The sequence below is a fragment of the Dromaius novaehollandiae genome, chromosome Z (assembly GCF_036370855.1).
Source record: "Dromaius novaehollandiae isolate bDroNov1 chromosome Z, bDroNov1.hap1, whole genome shotgun sequence".
In the NCBI taxonomy this organism is placed as follows: domain Eukaryota; kingdom Metazoa; phylum Chordata; class Aves; order Casuariiformes; family Dromaiidae; genus Dromaius; species Dromaius novaehollandiae.
The window spans coordinates 64784797-64809508 of record NC_088132.1 but is presented as its reverse complement, the minus strand read 5'-3'; the positions used below and the strand labels follow the sequence as shown (position 1 = coordinate 64809508).

Here is a 24712-nt window from a genome sequence, read left to right as displayed (position 1 = left end):
TTTTTTGCCCTTAAATACCGCTTATTCCTGATGCTAGCACATTTTTGACAACAAATAAGTTACCTAATGAAAAGCAGAAATACTCAAATTGATTATACTCTGACTACTTTGAACTGGATTTCCCCCCCCCCCAAACTCAGCGGGAAATAGGATGGCACTGATGTTATTTCTGTGGTGCTGCAGTCACTGTGGCTTCAGTGACTGAAGCCAATGGAAGTCAGTGCAATCGTTGTTCCAGTCCCTCCCCTTCACATTTAAGGGGGAGAGGCAGTTCAGGTCACCGAACCAGGAGAAAATCAATGTAACAGAGTGAATAGCTTTCTGCTGATTTAGTGCTCCTAGTTAGATTATCAAAGGGTCTGAGCACTTGTACTGGTATAAGAGAAGTTAGAAATGTCAAGGAGGCAAAGAAGGGACTGAGGCAGTGCTATCTTAATATCAGCTTATACTGTTGTGGTAATGTACCTGTTATAAACTGATAATAATGCATCTTGATGTGCAGTTTCATCTTTCTACTGACAGGTGGAAAATACTCGTATAATGATTTTCCTTCATATGGCATAGCTATGCAACTGTGTATTTGATCTCATTGTAAAGGAGTTGGAATGCAGCCCAATTTGCGCTGTAACTTTAGAACGACGCTACCAATGCTCCATGATGTAAATCTGCTGCGTTGGCAGATCTGATATTGTATTGAACAGGTAACTTTAATACTATTATGCAATGAAGCTGTAGGTTCTGAAGCAGTTAGAATTTCCAAACATAAACACAAGCTATTGTTGTTCTGTTTTGGGGGTTTTTTTTCCTGCTGTGGTGGATATTGGGAGAGCTTTTCTTCAAAGTTATCTGCTGTCCTTTCAATAGTTAGAAATATAGATAAGAACTGAGAATGGTTTTATAAAAAAATTAAAATAGAAGATGGTTAAAGTTTTTTTTTTTAACAGTAACCCTTCTCTAGCTACAAAATCTGCCCACAAAGTATGTGGTGTGGCTACCTTTGAACTGTGTATAAAAATAAATACAAGTCTGAATAAATCAGGTCGTCTTTTACAGACTATATTAACACGCTCTAATTAAAGTTAACTTGATGAAAAGAACAAAGCCTCCTTTAAAAACCAAACATGTACTGTGTTTTTGCAATTAAGTTATGACTATAAATTCAGAAGAAGAGAGGACTTACGGCTTTGGTATTTGATTAGTAAATACTTTGTTCCCAGTGTGGGGAACATGTGTGCTTTTCAAGAGAACAGCTCGTCAAGGTCTGGATGAAGGCTTTGCATCAGCACAGGAAGGAAAAAAACTATTGCTGTAAGGACTGGAGAGCCATAGGAAGAGAAGGGATAGATGGAAAGAGCAGAGTGAAGAGGAGAGGTAGATTTGCGCTTGTTTTGGCCAGAGAATAACAAGGCAAGTAACAAATGTGCTCAGGAGATGCTGGTTTCTCAATGCCAGTCACTACCATGTGCACCTTGACTTTTTCCCTGGCAACAGCAATGAGCAATTGCTTTTCAGGATGCTAGTGAAGTAGGTAATGTGGATGTGGTCATCTTGTCTGTATCTTGGTTGTTACTGTTTTGTCCATTGATATAGATGTCTGATTCATACACTTGTGCCTTCAGTTTCAGTGATGATTTGACTGGCAAGGATGGCTAGGTTAAAACTGCTTTGAATATATCACTTAATAATTTGAAAGTTATTGGAAATGGCTGAATGAGTCAGATGCAGTTAGAAACTTCTTACATACCTTTTTCTCCTTGAATGAGAACCTGACTGAGTGTTCCCTGAAGTCTTTGAAGTGTCTTGGTTCTTTCCTTGTGCAGCTGTGCACTAAGGTATCTCTGATTCTGTGCATTTTTCATTCCAAATGGATGGATCAAAAGAAGATATATATGCAGTTCAAAATGTTGTAGTTTTTGACTGTTTCTTGAAATTACAGTTCCGAATGCTCGAGGGTTTCCTGTGAATGAGTGATTTTTAGAAAATGTTTTCTAATGTTTCACGTGTCCCTACCCCACACCCTATTTTTTCTTTTTTTAAGATATTGAGTCTTCAAACAAGTTGGACTTAGCCATCTTTGTTATTTTTTGAAGTCGAATTCCGAAGTACAAATCACATCAGACCTACTTTCATTAGGACTGCAAAGATTAAATTCTGCAAGGTTGGCCAATGAAAATGCATTTCACTTTTTCCACTCAATTACATTCAACTTTCTTCTGTGCCCAAGCGCTAATTTATACAGACTCACTTTAATTATACAGTGATTAGTAACTTTATAGAGTGTGGTCTCACATAGTACAGGAGAGAGAGGCTTCTCAAAACTCAGCTACTATAAGGTAATAAGTGATCAGAGGTCAGATTTTTTTTTTTTAGTGGGGAAGAAATATGGTGAGTCATCTTTTTGAGGGCCCTTTTTTTCCCCTACATTTCAGCAATAGCAGCTTCGCTTTCTTCCCACCCTCAAGACAGAACAGTTTGTTCTTTACGAGCATTCCTGCACAAACGGGACAAAAATGTCCATAAACACATTTCTGGCATAGATTTCTATGATATTCTTTAAGGTTTCCTATCTTCTATGACAAATCATTTTTGATAAATCATGTCACCTCTTTGTAGGATATTTTTCTGTATAATTAAATCATTACAGATGGTAACTGGAATAGTTATTGCTGTTCTCATCAAATGCCCTCTGCATCCTGGAATGTCCAAAGCATTGCAGCCCAGTCCACCACAACATTTGAAACTGTGGGAACTTTAAGCTTTTGAAAAGTCCTAAAGTAGTCAGAAGGATGACTCTTTTTTTTAAAGCACTTGCTTTGTTAGGTCTGGTGCAAGTTTTCATTGCTCTGAAAGATTGAGCCATTTTGTAAGTCAATAAAAGCAATGTACTGTATTAATCTGTCAGCATAGGCAACTATTACAGCGTGTCCAGGATACAGGTGCACACAATTCAAAGCATCTAGTCCTGATTATTTCTTTTATGTTCATTGAAGAAAAATTTCTGGTATGTCAAGGAGAGTGTAGGTGTCAATTTGCTTCTGTTTCTATTAAATCACATTTATTTTATAGGCTATCTAATAGTAAAATAAATGGAAGTTTCCAAATACTGGCATATATACTAACATTAAAATAACCTAACATTATTAACATTTTAAAAAAACCCTAAATAGCAGAGGAAATTTAGAAACATCAAAACAGTTCACAATACAGCCTTGCACATGGGAGGATGGAGAGATGGCAGCATCAATCCAAAAATAACAAAATTAACAAGTTATCTACATGAATTGGGATGATTAGCTGAAAAGATGAAGGCTAATAAATGCTCTGGAAGTTGGGGTGCTGAAGTTGTGGGCTGAAATGGCTGCTGTGAGGGAAAGGCCAAGCAAATGGGAGCTAGTAGTAAGAGTAATAGCAGTAGGAAAGAGTCAGTGAGGTAGATGTCAGGACTGATTCTGAATCCAGAGTGTTCAAGCACACCAGCAGCATGGCCTCAGAAGTACAGTTTGTTTGGGGGATTTTGCTTTATCAGATAGTGTTATTTAGAGACTGTGATCAGCAGAGTGAAATGGTGTGGATAGTTGTAGTTGGCACAAAAATAAAAGCTTGTGAATGGTGACAGGTAGCAAATAATTGTGTATGTGGTGGTGGGGAATGTCAAGCCTGCTCCTTGCTAGCTACAGCTGTGTGGTGGGCTGGTGTGAATCTTATACCACCTGGACTAAACAAAAGTGGCATGTCCTGAGTCCTCCAATTAGAGGCATGAGATGGGCCGCCTGGTAGTAGTGTGATTACATTTTGTGCTTCTGCACGTAGACAATTAGACTGGGAACACTGGGGCTTGGAGCTCAGAAAGAAGGTGAGTGTCATGACTTAGATGCAAGATTCTGGAAATGGGGAAGGATCCTGGAGATGGGAGAGACGTATGGATGCAAATGCTGGGGCCGCAGGCAGCTGCGCAGCAGGGAACTGGCATGCTTTTCCGGGCTAGCAGAGACGGGAAGCTGACACCTAGAGAACAACGTGCTGGCGGGGGAAGTGTGTCAGTGTGCGAGGCAGAGCTATGGCTCTGCTTGACTAATCTTTTTTGTGGGTTTTTTGTTTTGTTTGTGTTTTGCTTTGTTTTTATTTAAAACGCTTTATCTAGATCTACTACTTTTTTTGGTCTACTTTCTTGCCTGGGACATATATTTCCTCTACGTTATTAACTTCCATCACGGATCTTTTGGACTCGGGACAAGACCTCTGAATGACTTCTGTATTGATAAAGGTATTGAAAAGTTGTATCTGTGCTTAGAGATTTAATTGTCTGCTTAGGAAGGACTGCTGGTGCTTAATAAGAGATACATTACTGGGGACTTTGAATCCCCACTAACTTTATAGTATCCCTTTTAATTGCAGTATTACCTCCAATATTACTTCCAATTTTGATTGCACTCCTTCCTTTTTATGTTGCTGATGGCTGGATGATTTTCCTGTAAGTCATTAATTGGAATACATTTGCTTGCTTTAAAAGGGATCATAACTTCTGTTGTTTCTCTTTAAGTGCTGATTACCTAAATAATGAATTAGGTACATCTGTCAGTGTGTGTCAGCAATGGCTGTTACTTAATGTGCTTGTTTCATTTGAAATGTTTATGCAATTTAAAGCTGTATTGTTGAATTGACTCATCTACATCAAACTGTTGGATATATCATTATATAGACAATACTTTTAAACAGTGTTAGGTACAGCATAATGTTTGTGATGAGACACCCTAAAATCTGCACTTGTGGAAACTGCAGATTGTCTGTTTAAGTTAATCTTTTTCTGTGAGTAATATGTACGTGCTAAGATTTCTCTGACCTCTTGAGTCAGAGGATCTTTCTTTTCCACGCGGGGTCATGCCTTAAATGGCTTACCCCAGAAAAGATTTTCTGACGGAGGAGGGAATTTCGTGCTGCGGTTCAGCGTTGAACGGGCGCCAGCACGGCGAGAAGGGCTCCCTGCCCGTGGAGCTGGGCCACCGCTCGGCTTGCCGGTGCCACATCTGCAGACAGCTGTGCGATGTGCGCTGTTGTCCCGGAGCACCTGAGCCCCTGGCGCTTGGAGCCCGGCCGGGTGCCGCTGGGCCGGCCGCCCCACGGTGCGTGGCGGGAGGTATGCGAGGTACAGCCGCCCTCCCCGGCCATGCCTCCCTCCAGCGCGCCCCGCTGCTCTGCGCCAGGCGCCGCCGGCACTGCGGCGGCAGGTGGCGGCTCCTCCTCGGTCCCCGCGGGCGGGACGGGACCCCGGCGGCGGCGGCGAGGGCTCTGCCCGGGGCGGAGGGCTCTGCCCGGGGGCGGCGCGTGGGGAGCCCGCAGCCTGGCTCTGCGCCCCGTCTGCTGGGGGCAGGCTCGTGCGGACAGCGCAGGGCCTGACGCCGTGCTCGCTTCCTATGCACCACGCAGCGCTCGGCGGGGTACTGGGAAATGTGACTGCTTACGCTCTTGCACAATACGGTGTCTCGATCTTGGAGAAAGTTTTACACCGGCTTCCTGTAAATCCTGCTGCTGGCACTGTAAATGTTTTCTCTCAATTACAGGAAAAAGCGCTACTTGGGCTGTGCCTGGTGATTTCCTACTTTATGGCATCCCTTTCTAATCTTGGAGGGGCAGAGCTTGCAATCCCACGTTAAGAGAAATCCCTGTTCAGCAACTGTGGTAAGTTAAAGACTCGTCTTTCTAATGGAGAATATTCCTTCTGTGGATTTTTGTTGATGTTGTGTATGGGAAAGTATGAACTTCTTCTCTGGGGTATAATCTTTAGCGGCAATGCTGTGTGCATGCATTGAAAAGTCTCCAGATGGTAATCTCAGATTGAGGTTTGAGATTATACTCCTGTATAACGTCCTCTTTCGTGTGAAGGACTCCAGGCCAAGCAGCTCCTTTCAGGTTTACTTGTTTCTTTTGAGTGCCTGAGATAGAATTTAAATTTTCTATTTAGCTAATTGTTTTTCTCCTTTAGGAAGATTATCTTACAGTGATACATGTCACTTGGCAGTGGTTTTGTTTGTGTGTACAATGGCACGAGCTCTCAGTGTTTGTAATATATGCGGTTGTTGTTGGAGACAGCATAGGCTGTTTGCCAAATGTTGGCTGCTTTGATTATATTCACTCAGATTTTCTCAAAGTGGCATATCTGGATTTCATCTGACTTAGGTCAGCATCACCTACACAAACTCGTGCATAAGTTGGAGAACCTGCATTGAACTCCTTTCTTTAAGGAGGGACTGCGTGAGTGTCGTGTTTTAAAGATGGTTGTCTAAAATATTTGAAGCCCAACTTCTGGTTCCTGAATTAAGATGCTGGGCAAGAAAGGGGTTTCATGCTTGAAAAAAGCTTAATATATTGGGCAAAAGAATGGAATAGTCAGTTTGGATTCTGTTAACAAGGAGAGACTAACCTGTCACCAAGGAGGGTTTCAAAAGGAAAAGGTGCAGGAAAAAGCTTTGTTTGTATGGTGAAGGTAGCTATACTGAAAATAATAGGCATTGATTTCAGTAGAATACTTAATTATGGTAATCCAATTAAAAAAAAAAAAAGCTTGCTGTATGTGGGACTTGTAGGAAACTTTTTCAATTAAAAAACATCTTCGCAGATCTCAAAATGCAATTGTCTTTAATGGGTCTCATGGAGATTGGTTTCACGCTACCATTCCATATTCCAGTCAGCAGCTTTGGCTAAGATATTGTTGGTAAAGTTTACATGTTATATTAAAATTACAGGTAGTAAACAAAAAAAGGATGCAAGCCAACATAAAACCTCTACAAGATGACTTGAGTCAGCAGGGTAAAATGCTTACTTATTCAATTGTCTCCTACAGGCTATCACAGAATTATTTGGGATCAAAGAATACAGAATATGCTCAACAGGGCAAAAAACTTGCTTGGAAAGTAGTGACTTGGAAGCATGTAAGGATCCTTATAGATGACTGCCTCAACTGTTGGGAAAAAGGGCTAATGTTGTCCTTTGATATATGTCAAATATATATAACCAGAGGCATAGCAGGTAAGTGTCCGGTAGCGATCTTATGTTCATATAATAGCATAAGTGAGACGTTTAGCGCCCAGCAGTGCTAGTGGTCAGGGGAAGGTGAAGAATAGCTGTGCAGAGGCTTCACTGTCATGTCACAGGTTGATTTCACTCATGTGAAGGAGATGGTCGCCCCCTCCTGTAAATCCAGCTCTGACTATTCAGATGTATTTGCACTTCAGGAAGGGTGTGAAATACTGGAGAACCCTCAAAAGAGAAATAAAAAGGTACCCAAGGGAATGAAAACAAACCTTTTTTAAGCAGGACATGAAGGCTATAGTTTTTACAGCTTATATAAAGCTGAGATGAGTACATCTAGGTGTTTGCATGTGGGGAAGGATATCTGATGGTGGGAGTGGGGAGCAAGCTTCTCAGTTATTGTGGAAAAGATATGAAATCAAATGGTTATTGCCTGTATTCAGATTAACTCCTAAAAATAAGTATTGTAATAGCAGTATAAGTGTAGAACTCACCATCAGCTGAGTCTGTAAGATGAGTTTTTAAGATTTTCTAGAATATTTGGTTAAATCTGGCTTTGAGAATGCTTGTATTATCTGGACAGGTAAGCTGCAAGATCATGGTATCTTTTTCTGACTGAAAACAAAGTTGGAAAGTGATGTTTTATGGTCACTTTGTTCTTCTCTTTCCTTCTTGCCCCTGTGGGAGCACAGGATAACCTACAGTTTTGTCAATATTCTTGTCATACTTTTAGCGCTGCATTAAGACAATGTTTCTAATCATACCTCATGTTTTAGGGCTCTAGCTGATCACTCGAGCAGTCTAGGAAAGTTTTTTCCTTCTCTTTCCCCTGCTTCCCACTTCCAAAACAGTTTGCTAACAGTTTTCAAGTGTGTGTGTGTGTGTGTGTGTGTCTTCTACCCTGGAGCATTTGGCATTGGTCTTAGTTTGAGGCAAAGCTGTGCAAGGTGAACTAATGCTCTGAAGTGGTACAGAAAATCCTCCCTCTTGTTTTCTGGCTGATGCGTGTTACTAACTTCAAGTTCAAACAGTTGCTAGATTTGGGAGGGAAGGGGTTTGCATCTGGTCTGGGGAAAAACTTTCTTGGGAGTTCTGCCTTTCTTTAAAGCACAATGCAGAGATCCTACTGCTAAGACCATCCGAATTTCTCGTGTAATTGCCTGCTGTAATAGAAGCATCTGGAGCTCTGTCTTGTTCTCTGTCTTTGAGTTACTGTGCTCAAGGGAAGGGTACAAAGGCAAGCATTATATCTAATAACATTTTACTGCCTGAAAATGTTTGGCGCACAGTCATCTCTCAGGGTAGACTCTAATGGTTGTAGTTTCTCAAACACTAAGGCTGAGAGGAAAACTCAAAGATCAGACCCGTAGATGAAGGTTATTTAAGCCCTTCCTTGCCTGTTTCTTCTTTCCTGTAGATTAAGAGCAGGGGTGACAGTGCAGCTGTGAGCTCTGCTGTTCTGCCTAGCAATATCACCAGTTGTAGCAGTATTGGTATCCTGTCCTTTCTTTGAGTGAGCATCATCAAATCAGACATGGTCATGTAGTTTGAATGAGCAAGAGCAACGTATTTATTAAAGAAATTTAATCTTATTTTGGGGTCATAGTTTTAATTTTTTTCCCTAAAAATTAAGTTTTTTATTATGAGGTGTAACATATTGCCAAACAAATACATTTTACAACTGTGTTATCTGTTGAGCAGCTATATCGTAAGATACATTCAGAGACTTATTTGTTATGCTTATATTAGTTTACAAAATAATGAATTACTCTGAGATACAAGTTGCATTTAGGTGAAAATTGGAATTTAATTTAAATAGCATTTTATATTAAAATGTGTTAATATTTGATATGTTAAGTAGTGTTCTAGTATGAAGGAAAAGGTTTATCAAAACAATTTTGCTTTCATAGCTCTGGGATGTAGCAAACAAAAGAACTGCTATCAGTAGTTATTAACTGAACTGACTTCTCCTGGTCACTATATCCTTCAGGATTTTAGAACAAATGTATCTTATCTTTTTGTGCCTAGTTTTTTTTTTTTTTATTTAGATACTGAAAGAAGAAAACATCTTTCCTGCTTTTTCAATTTCCAGTAATTTTGCAGTTTTTATATGAATAAGTCATTGAACTTTGAAAGAAAGAAAAAACGAGAGCTGTGTTCTTCCTGGCATCTGTAGAACAAATTTCTGCTGTCAAATTTGGCATAGTGTTTCAAGAGGCTGTGTTCCCCATTACTCTGTCAAAGGTCTCCATAAGTCTGATGGTTTCTATTTTCTCAGCAAATATGTATGGTTTGAATAATAGCTGGAATATTAAATGATTTTAGTAGATTATGATAGCATTTTTTTAAACAGAACATACGCAAGTCCTCTTTAAATGTTCAGATTTTAAATCTTATTCATCCTGGCTTGGGGTTTTGATCAGTTAGGGACTGGATTATGAAACCAGTGTTCTCAGCGTCATTTATTACAGTGTGTGTCACTTTTCCATGTGTGGGCATGTCAAGGCTTGATCTGTAAGGGTTTAGAGAGTTGGCAAAAGACATTAACTCTCTCTCTCATGCACTGCTTCCTCCCATATATTACCATGTTGTTCTCTTTGATCTAAGCAGGGAAACCTCCCTTTTCCTCTTCTGATGCTCAATGGTGTATTTGCCCTTGGTGGCATTAGCCCTGGAAGCTGAGGCTCCCCCACCCCGTCATCTGGGAAGGAGCCAGACGTTCCTATTTGCCCCATTTGTCTGAAGTGTCCTCTTTCGCACTAAGATTTATGTAAATGCTGGTGGATTTGTGTCTTGGAGTTTTGAACATTTATACTTACGGCCCTTCTAAATTAATCTGTGCATTACGTCACACTCGGATGGCCCAGAGGGGCCAAGTGCAGGCTCGGACTCCCCGTGTTCAGCCGTCAGCAGTTCTGGTATCTGTCCCTCCGGATGGTAGCTTGGCACAGTGCGACAGTAGTAGTTGTTACTAAAGACTGAAAGTCAACAACGGCTATTTATACTTCTTACTTCACTTATAGTAGGAAGGCATACCCCATCAGGTTTGGCATTTCCATCAAAAATTTTTAAAATTCGTGAAAATTACTGGACTTATGCTTTGTATAGGCTAAAGACATATGATCGCTTCCATTTATAGATGTACCATGTTCTTTATTCATAGGCGTAACTGCTACAGTGCATGCAGAAATAGGTGTTCATGTAATTAAACAATCTTAGAACTAGATCTGAATGGAAAAAGCTTTCTTTACCCTGAAACTGGGGGAAGAAAGGTGATTTAGAAATAACCCTAAATAGAAAAGTTAGTTTTGGTCAGTTTTTCCTCTAACTTCTTAATATTTTTAAGCTGTAATTATTCTAAGCAGCCTAAATTTCAAAGTAGATGGAAAACCAGTTTTTGGTGTTGTGAAAGCCTTGTTTCAGCAACTTTGGGGTTTTTTTGAGACCTTCATTGAAATTGTCCCTTCCTGCAAGTAATCTGGTTTTGATGAATCAAGCATCTTTCTAAATAGCTCTTATTTAAGAAGGCATGCTGTTCATGCTATTTGTTTACTAGGGGGTCTGAATTTAGATTTTATAATTCTTTAAGTGAAGCACTTCTGAATTTGATTGACTTTTCAGTTGGGAATGTTCTGTCAACACTTGTGCGGCCTCTTAAACAAGCCAAGAGGCAAAGAGCTACTTAATCACGTATGAGCATGGTGACAACCATGGAAGACATGAGCGTTGTAACTTGCGAGTTGCTGCCCTGTGTCGGATTTGTAGTAACTGGCAATTGGCATGTCAAATAACCAGCTACTGATCAGCATTGGAGAGGGTGGAAGGAGATGCGGCATAGCATTGGCTGAAACAAATTGACAGCTTACTGCCAGGAGGAAAAGTTATGGGAGGTCTCTTCCCTAGACCCCATGCAATCCTCTCCTCTATTGTACGAAATCACATCAAATCGTGCAGTAAGTCTCTTCCATTTGCTAACTTAGGCAAAAGCTGTATTTGTTTCTGCTAGCTTTTAACTTGGATGCAAGTAAGGTATGCTGAATCTGATTACTAACTCTTATTATATTAATGTTTACAAAGTGTTAAAATTTCAGGGGCATCTTTACTTGAAGTATATTATTTTTTATTTTATGACAGTATTTCCTGCAGCTAGCTACTGAAAAGGAAATGTTCTACTATTTGATTTGGATGCTTGTCCTGCTCTCCAGCAGCTCTGCAACAGGTAGGATGGAAAGTTTCTTGATTATTTGTGTGTGTCGTTAAGAAAGTTTTCTAAAAGATGACCTTTTCTAAAAGACATTTCCAAGATTTATGAAAATGGAAAAATGTATTTAGAAAATAAAAGTTAGTTAGCCATTGGCTAAGTACTCTACAGTATAGCATGACAAATGCATTTGATGTTCTTGATCTCTTTTTGTGGAATGTTAACTGTGATCACTATAGTCTGGGTTTGTTTTCTTTCGTGTATTTTAAAGCTTATCTGTGTAACTATTTCCCTGTTGCACAGGGTGTAGCAGGGGGAAATCTGCCTCTGAAAATCATATCATAGTTGAATTCCTGTTGGGTTGTTGAGACTGGTAAATTTGGAGATCTCCTGACAGAACAAATTAAGATTTACGTAACATGAACATTTAAAGAGCAGTTAATGTCTAAAGTCATGATACTAGTTTAAGTCAAATATTGTTGAGTATTATTTATTCAGAGATTAATGGAAAGGCTATCAATTTTTTCACATTATTCCTAACTTTAAGTCAGCAATGTCTGAAGATCAGTTTTTAAAGCAGCAGTTCCACAGTCAGTTTAAGCGCCCTCCCACCCCACAGCTGCTCAAGTTGGAGGAAGAAGAAAAAATAGTAGTTATGCACTCCCTGTGCTTCTGGAGCTCCCTCTGCTCCCATAGGAACAAACGCTGGTATGGCCAGTTGTGAAGCGGTTATGAAACTGATTTGGATGAAAACTAAATGTTTTCTGCCAGGTGTTTAATTTTCATCAGTACTAGTTTTTGTGGTGCACTACACAGATACTTGTTCTGGCAAAGGAAGGGGATAACGCTGGAGTGAGTGAATGATCAGGCATTAAAAGTGCTACTTTTGACAACAGCATCAATTTAAACTGATTAAACCAAATAGTATAGGTTGGTTAGAATAGGAAATCCCAGTTTGGAATAATGCAGTTTGGAATGACGACTTTGTGACAGTGACTGACACTTCACATAAATTTTATTTTCTCTCAGACTTAAAATACACCAGTAATGTGTTATATAATGGCACTTGTGCTTTAACTTGTTTTCTGTTGTCATTTAAGTTATTAATGTAGTTTGGCACCAAGGAATAAGTATCAGTAAAAAAACAAAACAACTAGCTCCTTGCAGGAGACCAGTGAGTGATTCTTGCACTGTTTGACAACTCTGCTAATCTCATTCATTCAGCCTGCTTCGCTACTTTCCTTTTATGTGTGTTTTATATGAATTTTGTATACAATGCCTGCACTGTGTTTGAGAATATAAATTCTATGAAGGTAAAAGTATTAATAAGATGTTGAAATATATTACAAAAACTTATAAATTTTAATACTTAGCAATTTGTATTTTCTGGTAATACTCATTAGTCATGTTACCATCCAAGTCACATACACTCTGAAATGTGTTGAAAAAAACCTGTTCTTATGTATGAAAAGACAAAAAAAAAAAAGTCCTTTCTTCATGTTCAGCTATTAAAAAACATTTTGTTAAAAATTTTTCCATTATTTCTGAGAAGTTACAGAAACATCATTCTTATACAGTATCTATGTTAGTACAGTAATAAACGTGAAATACACTATTGTGATCAGCAATATCAGATTCCAGTGACTGAGCATTTTATTTGAACTACATTTGAAAAACCTCACATTGTGCATAAAATATGCTTAGAAGAACAAATGGGTTATATAAATATTATTTGAAGATTTCTATCTCCCAGTGGCAGCACTCAAGCTGTCACACCTGTGTATTTTCACTAGACAACAAATACCTTGCAAATACCTCCAGAAGTCCCGATTTTAGGTGGGAGATTGGCCCATTCTGGATGATCACTGTCAACATTTTTCTGGTGTAGGCGATGCTTTCATTGCGTTGGGCCCAACACACTGGAAGCAAACCTCCTGAAGCCTCTTCTTTGAGAGCATCTGATGACTTCTGATCTTTCATTGCTTAAATGATCTCTAGGCATACTTGTTGATAACAAAGTTATCATTTTTCTACAGGTATTTTAAAAGAAAGTAGGTTGAGATATCTTTTGATTTTGTTTTTAGATGAAAACTCTGTCAGAGATGCTGACATTTTCCCTTTATCTCCTGAAATTGAAAGAGGATCCACCCTGAAACTATTTTGTGTTCTTGGAAAACACTACATGCCTCACAGAAATGCAAGCCACATCATCTGGAAATTGAATCATGAACTGATTGCTCAGGAAAACTATAATGTTGTCAACGAGACTGTATCTAGCGTAACCATCCATAATTTCACTTACAACAAAGCACATGTGAAATGTTTTATTAAGTATCTAGGCAAAGAACAACTTTTGGTTCATACTGAAGTTAAATCTGGCTGTAAGTAGAAATATAGGACAATGAAATTTAATATTTTCGAGTAACTTATTGTAAAAATTTGATTTTTAAAAATATTTTTTTTAGCTTGTGGCATTTTTAAGACACCAGAATTCAGGTATCTCCTTTTTTATCTGAAATCATGAAATTGCTGCCATCTCTTTACTGGTGCCAGTCCATAACCTCTCTGATGCTGACTTTTGGTCAGCTGAAGTCGGAGGGTGTTTCTTGTTGAGTTCAGTGAGTACTGGATCTGTCTCTTTGATTAAGTCTCTTTGTGAGGCTAGCAAACTTTAGCTTCCTCTAGGGACAATTTCCCCACTGATCCTATGTTTCATAGAAATTATAACTACAGTCGTGGCTGAAGAAGGTGACAAGATTAATATATACATAAAATTTCTCTAATTCATTGTACAGATTAAGTCCAGATTATATTAATATATGTTTTGGGTCTCTGCTCCAGTAAAGGAGCAATAAATGCAAGGAAATACATCCCTGGAATAAAGAAGAGCAGAAAGAATTGCCTGTTCCCAGTGTTCAGTATGCCATAAATTTATCGATAAAAGGAAGGTCTTTTGAAGTGTTGGAAGAGAGAAGGATTATTTTGGAGAGAAAGCTTCTTCAACCAGATTATTTCACTGAGAACAGTTTTCTTTTCAACTGCAGTTTCTTCTGAGTGAAGAAGTCTGATAAGATATATTTGAGGGTGTTATATATTATGGATGATTTTAGACTATAGAGATTGCAGAGGATAAGTTCCCTTTCTACTGTCTTGGTCATAAGATAAAGAATCTGGAATTAGTGGTCTCTTCAGGGTCTTATAGATGTGTTTCCCAGGAAGTAGTCTTCTGCGCTCTAAGACAGTGCAGGCTCCTCAGATCAGTGGTGTTACAGGGTGTGTGATCAGACATTCTGGGAAGGAACAAAAAAAGAGTCTGATCTTTCAGAGAATGCCCTCTTTTCCTGGACTTTTGTGATGTTTTGTTTTTTCCTCTTACTGGCATTTAGCTACTGTCACTTTGCAATAGCTATACTTAGAGGTTCAGGCCAGTGCATTTATTGGCTTGATATGAAGTTGTTATTGGGATAACGTAAAAGTACCTTTAGGTCCACTTAACTAAGTATTTCTGAGAAGTAATTGGAGCAAATCTTCTTTCTCTCTCCCCAGGAAAGAAATAGTGGTTTTGGTTTTGTGGAGAGTTTTGAGGGCAATAAGAAATAATAAAAAGAAGTTCTGTGCAAGCCATTTACTGAAGTTTGCTATAATCTGCCTTTTGACTGGCATAATTGGTCTTTATTAAAGTTGCTTATTTTTACCAGAATTAATTTTTTCTTTATGTAATTGTAGTTCCGCCGGACACACCAGGAAATATTTCCTGCATTTATTACTTCAATGTTGAACTTGCTTGTAGCTGGACTTCAGGAAGACAAACGAATCTTACAACAAACTATACTCTTTATAGAAAAATGTAAGTATAGAATGTATCGGAACTGGGGTATTGGGGTAAGACTGTTAGCTCCCTTCCCTCATATCCTGGCTTCTGTGTGAGCAAAACCTGGAAGCACCACAGAGTTTAGAGTCAAGGGCAGTCCTCAGTCGGTTAAGTTCAATTTTGGGTTGGTAATGATTGAAAGAAGTTTCAATCTGATACCTTTTTAGTACTCTTTATGAAAGAAGTGAGTGTTTTCAAGCTAATGTTCAATAGACAAATATTTATATCAAAAGTAACATTCTGTTGTACCCTTGAAATATCATTACTAATGAAATCAAAAGCTCAGTGAACCTAGGTGCAGATATAATCTTTTAGGTTATTCTGCTGCCAAGTCAGAATGGAGGTGCTTTGTTGGAGTGTTACCTGGAAACTTGCTCTGTTGCTATCTGTCCCTATCTAGTATGGGAATTTAAAAAAGATCACTTCCTCCTCTAATGATTTTGAACTGATAATTGTTTAAAACAAAGGCTCTTTTATGCTGCATGGTCATACCAAATATGATTGCTTGTACTAATGTGTTGCACATAGGGATATTGTTGAATGTATACATTTTTTTACTTTGAAATGCAATATTCAAGTTACTTTACTTATTAGAAGCATATTATGCATTATATATTGTACTCTAAAGCAGAACCATTGCAAGCCAAAGCCTTAATCTGTATTGTTTGTGTAAATGTTTAAAAATTTATGTAATTTGCATGTGCAGGCACCAAAATATATTTGGTATTTAGCTGCATCTTGCAAGGGGCTAGCCATGTTCTGTCAAAAGGCCAATAAACAGGGGTCACAGAAGGTTACCCTTAGCATGCAAAATATGAACAAATTTTCTTCTGTAATGATAAACTTACTATTTCAAGGGAACTGCTTTTTTAGCCCCCCAAAAAAGGCAGAAATGTGTTCTATCTGTGTGTTCTTTCAGAAAATCTGTCAGATTTCTGTCTCTTGTAATAGTTTGGCACTGGCACAATTTGGCTCTTCTTTTTTTCCATTTTTAAGATACATGGAAGTGTCAACATGTAGCTCTACCATGTGGGATGTGTTTCCGTGTTCATGAACTGGTTATGTTTTTTCTTTTTGCTATATCTTTTTACATACCTACATACATAGATATATATTAATTGCATGTAGGACCTCCTTTTTAAATACATAATCTGATTTCACTGCTCTGAGATTTTAATTTTAAAAAATAAGCCATAGATCCCCTGTTGAGACATTTGTACCCATTCGTGTTTCTTGGAAGTTGTCTCACTAATTGCAGTTAGGACTAACTGACTCTGTGCAGGATATTTATATGTATTATTTACCAGTTTTAGATACGGTACAATGGATCTGTAGGAGCAGTTCATTTTGGGAACAGTATTTGTTTTCACAAAAATGTCATCAAAGGAGATGTTTATTGGTTAAAATGTCTTGAAACCCCCAAAACAGATAACTACTAATTAAACCCTAACCTAACAATCAAATAAATTTATTCAAAGAAAATCCTCTGATTTCTAACTCTTCCTTTTATTTTCCTTTATTTTTTGTAGGATGAGAGAACAAGGTGTGACTATTCCAAATATGGTTGGCTCCAGCTGCCAAAGCAAAACTGAGTCATGTTCATTTTATTACCCAAATACCCCATATAGCAGTTCTTTTTGTTTTCAGGTGAAAGCTGAAAATGTTTTGGGTGAAGCATCATCAGATTGTGTTCCTATAGCTTTGGAAAAAATAGGTAATTAAAAAAAAAGTTAACTGAGGATAAAACACACTACATGTTGACCTGATTGTACTCTACCTAGTTCCCCCCGCCTCCCTCCAGTACAGCATTTGTACGTTTTGAGGATGCTGAAATAAATTGTGTGATCAAAGGTTTTTTTTATTTGGAAGAAAATTACAGAAACAATTTTTTTCAATATAATAGTTTTGAAATTATTTTTTTTTGAAATGGGGTTTAGCTTTGAAATGCCATCTAATTTTAATTGTTAGTTAAAATTACTGTCTCTCTGAAATTGAGCTTATTTAGAATTGAACAAACTATTTCATCCTTCTCAATTTTTATTTCATCAAAATTTGGATGCTTTCAGTTTAGGCAAAATTATACTTCTATATATCTAAGTGAAGGAAGTCTCTTATTACATTATAATTGATTGCATTTCCATATACTATTCTTTGAACTGATTGGAACAGGCAGCAATTTTGAGAAAATTGTTCTTACTAAGGTCTTACAGATAAGTGATTAAAAATGATAGTGGGTCATATTCATAATATGGAGCATCCAACTACAACAATATTTTAGCTAATGTCTGAAGTAGCTGTTGTAAACTTAGGGGGGTTTTTTATTAACCAGTAAAGACCATGTGCTAAAACTCTATCAGACTAAGGGGTGCCTTGGACTGTACTTGCATATTTTTGAGTGATAGTGGACATCAGTGCAGAATCTGGCTGTAAATGAACAGATGATACTGTAGCTTCTCCGGATCTGTCCATCATTTACTCTGCTATTTTACTTTCTGGTTAGAAATGTAAAACAAATCACCTGTCCTGCAGTCCCTGGGACTGATATTTTAATCTATCTCTTCTCCCTCTGTGCTGTGTTGCATTTTCCTCTGTTGATTGTGGTGTAGTTTACCAAGGTTATGATCTGAGTAGGAAAAGGTCGACATAGTTATTCTTCCCTACATAATGCACAGCTCTGTAGTACTGTCTTTTTCAATGCACGTGATAGGTTGTGGAATTTTATTTGATTTGCTGGCTCATGTGAAATGTTGATGCTCAGGCTCAAAGTAGGATGAGTCCAAGCTAGAAAGCTTTCCTTGAACCATACTGTGTGGAACATATGTAACTGCATAACAGTAGTATTGTGCTTCTGCTTGGACCCCATATGTTAGATCCAGCTACTCAGTGTTTTACAGATATCTATGGTACAGCACCGCTACATAATCATGCAGGGTAGAATTTTGGTTATGGTAAAGAATTTTAAAGAAGAGTCCGTTATCTGACACTTGGTGCGAACAAGAAGCAAAGACAACCCCTTTAGTTGAGTCTTTTTGCTGCAGCACTCTAACAGTTCTTCAGCCTTATGCTCCTTTACTCCTTGCATTCAAGCCTGTTAAGTATCCCAGCTCCAACTTGTTCTTTTTCTTGCTGATTTCCCTGAGAAGAGACTTTGGTAGTATTCTTCAAGACCTATATGGATGAAAGAAATGTGCACATCTGTTTGAGTTTGTTAGCATTAACTTAGTTGTGTGTAGTGTCTCTTATAAATAACTTCCCATATGTAGATTTAGTTTCTATAAAATGCACCATTATGTGTATGATAAAAGATACATTATATGGATAGTATATTCCTTCTTGGAATCTGTATAGGCCAAGTAATTCTAAACTTTCATATAAAGCTTTCTTTTTCATGTTAATACTCTTCTTTCTCCATTCTAGAGAAATTTAAATTTCCGCCTGAAATACTTTCAGTAAAAAAAATTGCTGGTGTAAAGCAGTTGCTCGCAGTAACCTGGAAAAAACCTGAGAAGATTATACCTTCTCAAGACTTAAACTGCCGGGTTCGATACAGGAACTTGTATTCGAACTCTTCGGTAAGCTGCACAGTTTCTTTTTCCTAATGTTAGCTTGTTTGTGACTAACTTTCTTAATGTTATAAAATGCTAACGAGAAAAAGGAAAGAAGTAATTGGAACTAATGATAAAATCCAGTTATTTTAGTGGATGGTAATTAGGTATATACGATCTTACGATTATTGTTTCATTGTCTAGGATGAATTGATCACTTCCTTTTGGTCCATGTCTATTTTGGTACATACCATACTTACGAACATTTCTGTAAAAGCTTCAGGGCTCACCTGTTACACAGAGAATCAGTCAAAATACTTGAATTTTCATGTTACGTTGTGGTGATGAAAACAGTATTGACTCTCAACCACAATAGTTATAAGAATAATTGTACACTAATTTTCAATGAATTAAAGTATTAATTTTGTAATATAGAAAATAAGGGAAGTTATTCTTCCTGAGTCTTCCTGACACTTAAAGTGCCTACTAGAAACATAATGTTGTTTAGTCTTTTGCTGCTTTAGTTCCATCTAAATGGTCTATTCTGATGCTTCTCACTATGGAAGCAATTTCGTTTGCAGTCTTATTGTTTCCTCTTCCAAACTTAAGAATGAGTCAGGTGGTTTGGCTTTTTCTAAGCTCATTAAGCTTAAATGTCATTCTTCACCTCAGTATTTTGCACATTAAACTTTTAATTCTGGGAGAGAAGAAAAATTCATCATGGTAACTGGTCGTATTCAGGACTTTGAAGAAGTTCCTGCTTCTAAAACTGTTTCTAATTAGCTTCCTTTTCATGTTCTCATGGCTCAGTTTCTTTACTGTAGATATAAGACATTTGTTGTTGGATTCAAGATTTAATATCCTCGATGACCTGATGGGCAGGATGGCTTTAGTCTGCCCTGGATATCAGAGACTGAACTCATAGTTATTTAAAAGATCACTTCAAGATGTCCCTCCCTTTGGAGTCAAGACACCGTTGTCCTTGTGATGCTTACGTGCATATGGGATCCTTCTTGAACATTGAAAATGTTCGCGTTTTTTGCCAAGTCACAGCATTATCTTGTTTTGTCTGTTTTGTTACCACTTGCATAAGAAATCACCTGTCTACTTTTTCATTATCAAATTACACAATTTACAACCATCTTCCTCAGGATTTCTGCTTTTTTTTCCCACAGACCTCCTAGAGAAAAACTATTAACAAGGGTCAGGAAGGACACAGTTTCAGTGAGTTTAGTTCTGTAGGAGATTGGGCAAGCATAGTTCGTAGTTTTATCCTTTGCCAAGCCAATGGCAATGGCCAAAGACAACAGCCTCAAATAATCATCTTGATATAGGAGCTGTTTTTCTGTCTCTGAGCACAGATATGCAAAACCTGTTTGAGCAAATGACTGTTTTCCTGACCTTTTAAGACTGTTTGTCAAAAGAATCTAAATAGTTTGTGGACTGTGAAAACTGGATTACCTGTTTTTCTACTTGCATATACTTAGTTTCTAATTATAATTAAATATTGTTTACAGCCTTTTGTCAAGTAACTTAAAGATACACACTGTCTGTGCAATTCCATGTCAAGTTCTGCAGGAAATTGATGTCAGGTCTAAAGCCCCCTTTATTATAGGTTGGCTACTTACCAGTGTTTTAGTTCCCAAAATTCATCCTCATAGGTCCATTTTTCTATTTTTGACAGCGAGTTTCTTGAGATCAGAATGGACTAAAATTTTCAGAGGTTGAGGGCTATTTCATTAGGCAGTGCAGTTCCCATACCGCTTTTTAAAGGAGCAGTATGTCTAAAGGCTGTCTGCTTATCGCACTGTTAGTCTGGTGCGCTTTTCAGTGGAAGGCTCAGTTGGTAAGACCAGTGCTCCATCACAGGTGTGTGGTTCTGTTGTGCGCCAGCATTACGCTACTGCTCGAATTTTGCTCCCAAGAATGGAATCTCCCTTGTTCTAAGAATTACCTTTGACATTGGAGAGTTTAGCTAGCTTAAATTTTATTTTAGCATGTATCTTTTCAGTTTTTTGAAATGTGCAGGGGAAGAGAGGGTGGGTAATTGAGTAATTTTTGCAGTTTGGAGAAGACACTAGTGTTGGTGTAGGGATTATGCCAGCCTTTCTGTGTATGAACACTTAAAATCTTTCTAGTTCCTATTGTTTGTATTGGCATCAACCTTGCTACGTTTCATGTCTTCTTTCACCTTTTGTTTTGGAACGACCATCTAGTTTCTGACTTTCCATCAGAGATTTTTTTTGAATGGATGATGTTTTAAGATGAGGACATTACTTCATCATTGCTCTTTGAGGAAGGTACTGCATTAGTTATTTCCTCATACTCTTGTCTTCCTTCACAGCTGAAAGAATACATACTCCAGGATTTTTTTTGTAGTACCAGAACTTCCTATATTTTCCTTGATCTGTACATTTTAATTGTAAGTTGATGAACCTTGGGGTTGCCTACAGCCACATTGTTACATGGCTAAGAGCTACAATACCCTGTATCTCAGGAAAAAACAGAAGTACCTCCTGGTTCACAAGCTGCAGGTGATCGCTGCTTGCCAAGGCATGCCACTGCTGTGATATGGAGCTGTATCCAGGGCAATATGATGATACCGCCTTTAGCAATACCCATTTGCTTCCCAACCCTTGGAATTACAGTTATCCAGCACCTTCTGCACCAGCTCACCTGCTCTCGAACTGCTTGTGAGCAGCACGTGGTTCAAACCACAGGTCAGTCAGCCCTGACCTAGTTCAGGCTCAAGTTTCTCAAAGCTGAGAGTTTTAAAGGAAGAAAGAGGATGGTATACGGGAAAAATGAAATACAGAACAAGCAGTTTCAAGTTTCAGAGAAGTGAGATGGGAAACATGAAAGGTGTATCCTTTGAAGTTGTTGAATGGTTTTTTTTGCTTTTTTGGTTTTTTTTTGTTTTTACATTAAGTCAACTATCTACTGCATCTTCTTTTTACAGTGATTTTTGTTCATATATTTGCTTGTAGGAAACTGTTCCTGTCACCCTGACTTCTGGAGAGAAAATAGCATCACTTAATCTCACAGGTCTGTGGGATTCCACAGAGTATGCAGTTGCCATTCAGTGTATCAGTGTTGAATCAAAATTCTGGAGTGAATGGAGTAGAGAGAAAATGGCAAGCACAGAAGAGAAAGGTAGACTAAAAATTTACAGTGTATTTTTCTTTGGATATACTTTGGGATTTTAGGATTTAATAACAGAAAACACTTTATTTTCGGCATATTATCAGTCTATTGAATTTAGAGTTTTCTTTTTAAAAAAATACACATTTGCTCTCGGTTTAAATATAGAAGAGGGAAAACTGAAAGGAAGGAAAGAGCAATGAGTGGAGGAGAATTTGAAGGAAATTTAAATACAAAAAAATGTAGGGCTAAGGAAAAAGGATGAATAGAAAGGAATACAGGAAAAAATGAGAATGTAGATGGAGAATAAACACATGCTAAATAGTATTGTAGCAAAAGTGCGTGAGGCTAGTGTGTGTAGTAAAATTTAAGTAGAGAAATTAAATTGCCAGTTAAAAAAAAAAAACGAGACTAGGAAATCTCCTCTAGAACTTAACAAAATAAAGCAGAAGGAAATGTCATCTTTTTCCTGTTATTTCTATACTAGATAAAGTTCGCAGGTTTAGAGGAAAATCTTTAATGTCTAGAATACTAAAACATTCAAAGAGTAAATGACTAGAACATTGATAATTTGAAAATATTAGGTAAATCAAACATTGCTTATAAAGCACATATATACATATACACACAAATATATATCTGTATATGTGTTGAAACTGTTTCTCAACTCCTCTTTCTAGTAGTTTATCTCAAAATGAACCAAGATATTAGTCTGCTACATATTCTAGAATCAACAAGTTAAGATTATTTTATACAGTGCTGTCAATGTATAGTACATAGCACATAAATGTAAGAAGATAGTGTCTTCGCCCTTAGAATTTAATAATCTAAAATGTCTGTGGTAAAAAATGGCAATCAGGAAAGAGATGGAATAAATGGTTTTTGAGTATAACACGGTGTCTAAAATCTGAGCAAAAGAAAAGTGAAGGACAGGAAAGTTTTGAGAAGGACAAGGAAGCTACAAGGGAAATGCTTAAAGGGAAAAGAGCACCACATCACAAATACAAGGAAAGACTTGTAAATTGCTCTCAGACTGTATTTTTGAAGCCTTTTGTTTTTACCATACTACCCTATCTTTGTAATATTAAAGAAATTTCAAGGGCTTTTTTTGTCTTTAAATAGCTCCCTCAGAAAAAGTGGATTTGTGGAGGGTAATTGAATCTTCATGCTCAGCTGGAAATAGATCTGTACATCTTATGTGGAAGGTATATATACTTTTTGTGATTTGATGGTCACAGTGGTATCTTGCAGTAGATGTTGCATTTGAAAATTTGTGTTGTAGGACATAAAAGCAAGTCTGAAACATTTAGGTCTTGCCGTCACCAAAAAAGGACATCACTGAACTAAAGGAAAAATGAAAAGTTTTTTGTTGGCTGAGCAGTAGATGAGTACAGCTTAGTAACCAGTGTGGAAGGGGCAGGTCTAAGTGTGTCCAGAAAAAAAAAAAATCTGGAAAAATCTGATTGAAAATCCTTACAACTGCTCTTAAGTAATACAGTTTACCAAAGCTGTGTTTTAACTCTCTTCAGTTTTCTAGCAGCGTAACCATAGGCTTTTTGTGTTTCAAATCTCACTATTTGACTTTTAAACTTCTCCTTTAATGGAATTGTTGCAGCTCACTGTTCTGAAGATGTGACTGAAGGAGAGTACTTTGCTTTTATAAATATACTGTAATCATACTGGTTTGACCTGGACATTTATGTACTGAAATTACTGAAAAAGACGTCTGGTCTTATGTTGAAGTTATATCTTAAGTAACTAATGCAGAAGTGTAACTTCTGAAGAAATTTCCTGGTCTCTTCAGGAAGTGTTATGTTAGATCACTTGTTATTTTATTAGAAGTTTTTAAGAGGTTTTTACTCTCTTGTGATAAAATTATTCTTAGAGCACAATGTAGCACTAAAAAGTATTCAAGATGTAGCATCAGTGACACGATGGAAGTAAAAACATGCTTTCTAATTGTTTACAGAACTGCTATTATGAAGTAGTGAGATGTTCTGTTGAATCTATATTGAGTAGCAAAGTGATGAGCTTATTGTGAATTAGAGTATGTTTGCATTCAAAAACCCAAACATTCTCCTCCCTCTCAATTATCTTCATAGTTGTGTAGTTTTTTATTAGAGATAAAATGTCTGAATACAGTAATATACTTTTGACTATATAAATGACACTGTGAAACACTTATTACTGAATATATTTTTTTAAATAGCTATTAAATCACTTTCCACCACCTGGGAGAATTCTAGGCTACAGAATACAGTATTTTCCAGAAAACAATGCTTCTCTTATGATGATGAACATCACTACTAATAAGAAAATTACTTTACTTTTAAATGATGAGGCGTATATAATATCTGTTATTGCCTATAATTCTGCTGGAGATTCTCCTGAAGCTACTTTGAGGATTCCATCTACTGATGAAAAAAGTAAGATTTCTGAATATTGCGATATATTTTTCTCATTATGTCAAATGATCTTTTTGACATTTGCTTAAGTGCAGTCGTAGTGGAAGCAAAATTCTGCTATGGATTTTTTTTGTCTTAGATCTATAAATACGAGAGGCTGTACAGAAACGTGTAGTCCATTACTGTTCTGGCAGTGGGGAAACATCAAGTCTCTCTGCTTTATTTAATCCATTCAAAGTTGCGGAGACTAAACTGAATAGCATGCTTCACAACGGAAAAGAAATTAAAGTTACTGGTATAATGTTATCTTTCTGGTTGTCATATTTTGTTATCGGATATGGTACTTCCTTTATAGACGATTACTGTTGGGACCCTTGCTTTAGCACATGAGAGAGCTAACAATGTTATTAGGATTTCTATTATTTATTTATATATTTTAATCTTGGACCTCCCAGATATAGTCCCAACCAATTCTGTTTCACCTATCTACCAACTCATGAAATTTGTTACCACAGGATATTTT

The 24712-nt window shown here is 37.4% G+C and overlaps 1 protein-coding gene across 2 annotated transcripts in view; it reads left to right on the top strand.

The window, feature by feature from the left end:
* Positions 1-3957: 3957 nt before the first annotated feature.
* LOC112995737 (interleukin-31 receptor subunit alpha) overlaps positions 3958-24712 on the top strand; it is a 33844-nt gene continuing 13089 nt past the window's right edge. The window contains exons 1-11 of one of the 2 annotated variants that reach the window (XM_026120908.2): positions 3958-4264; positions 5559-5676; positions 6839-7023; positions 11161-11245; positions 13312-13608; positions 14954-15074; positions 16628-16812; positions 18516-18670; positions 21631-21796; positions 22907-22989; positions 23994-24210. In XM_026120908.2, coding sequence (XP_025976693.2) covers positions 11191-11245; positions 13312-13608; positions 14954-15074; positions 16628-16812; positions 18516-18670; positions 21631-21796; positions 22907-22989; positions 23994-24210 — 1279 coding nt within the window. In that variant the 5' untranslated portion in view covers positions 3958-4264; positions 5559-5676; positions 6839-7023; positions 11161-11190. Of the gene's footprint in view, positions 4265-4856; positions 5121-5558; positions 5677-6838; positions 7024-11160; positions 11246-13311; positions 13609-14953; positions 15075-16627; positions 16813-18515; positions 18671-21630; positions 21797-22906; positions 22990-23993; positions 24211-24712 lie in introns of those variants that run through there. The other variant, XM_064501517.1, reaches the window with a different exon arrangement.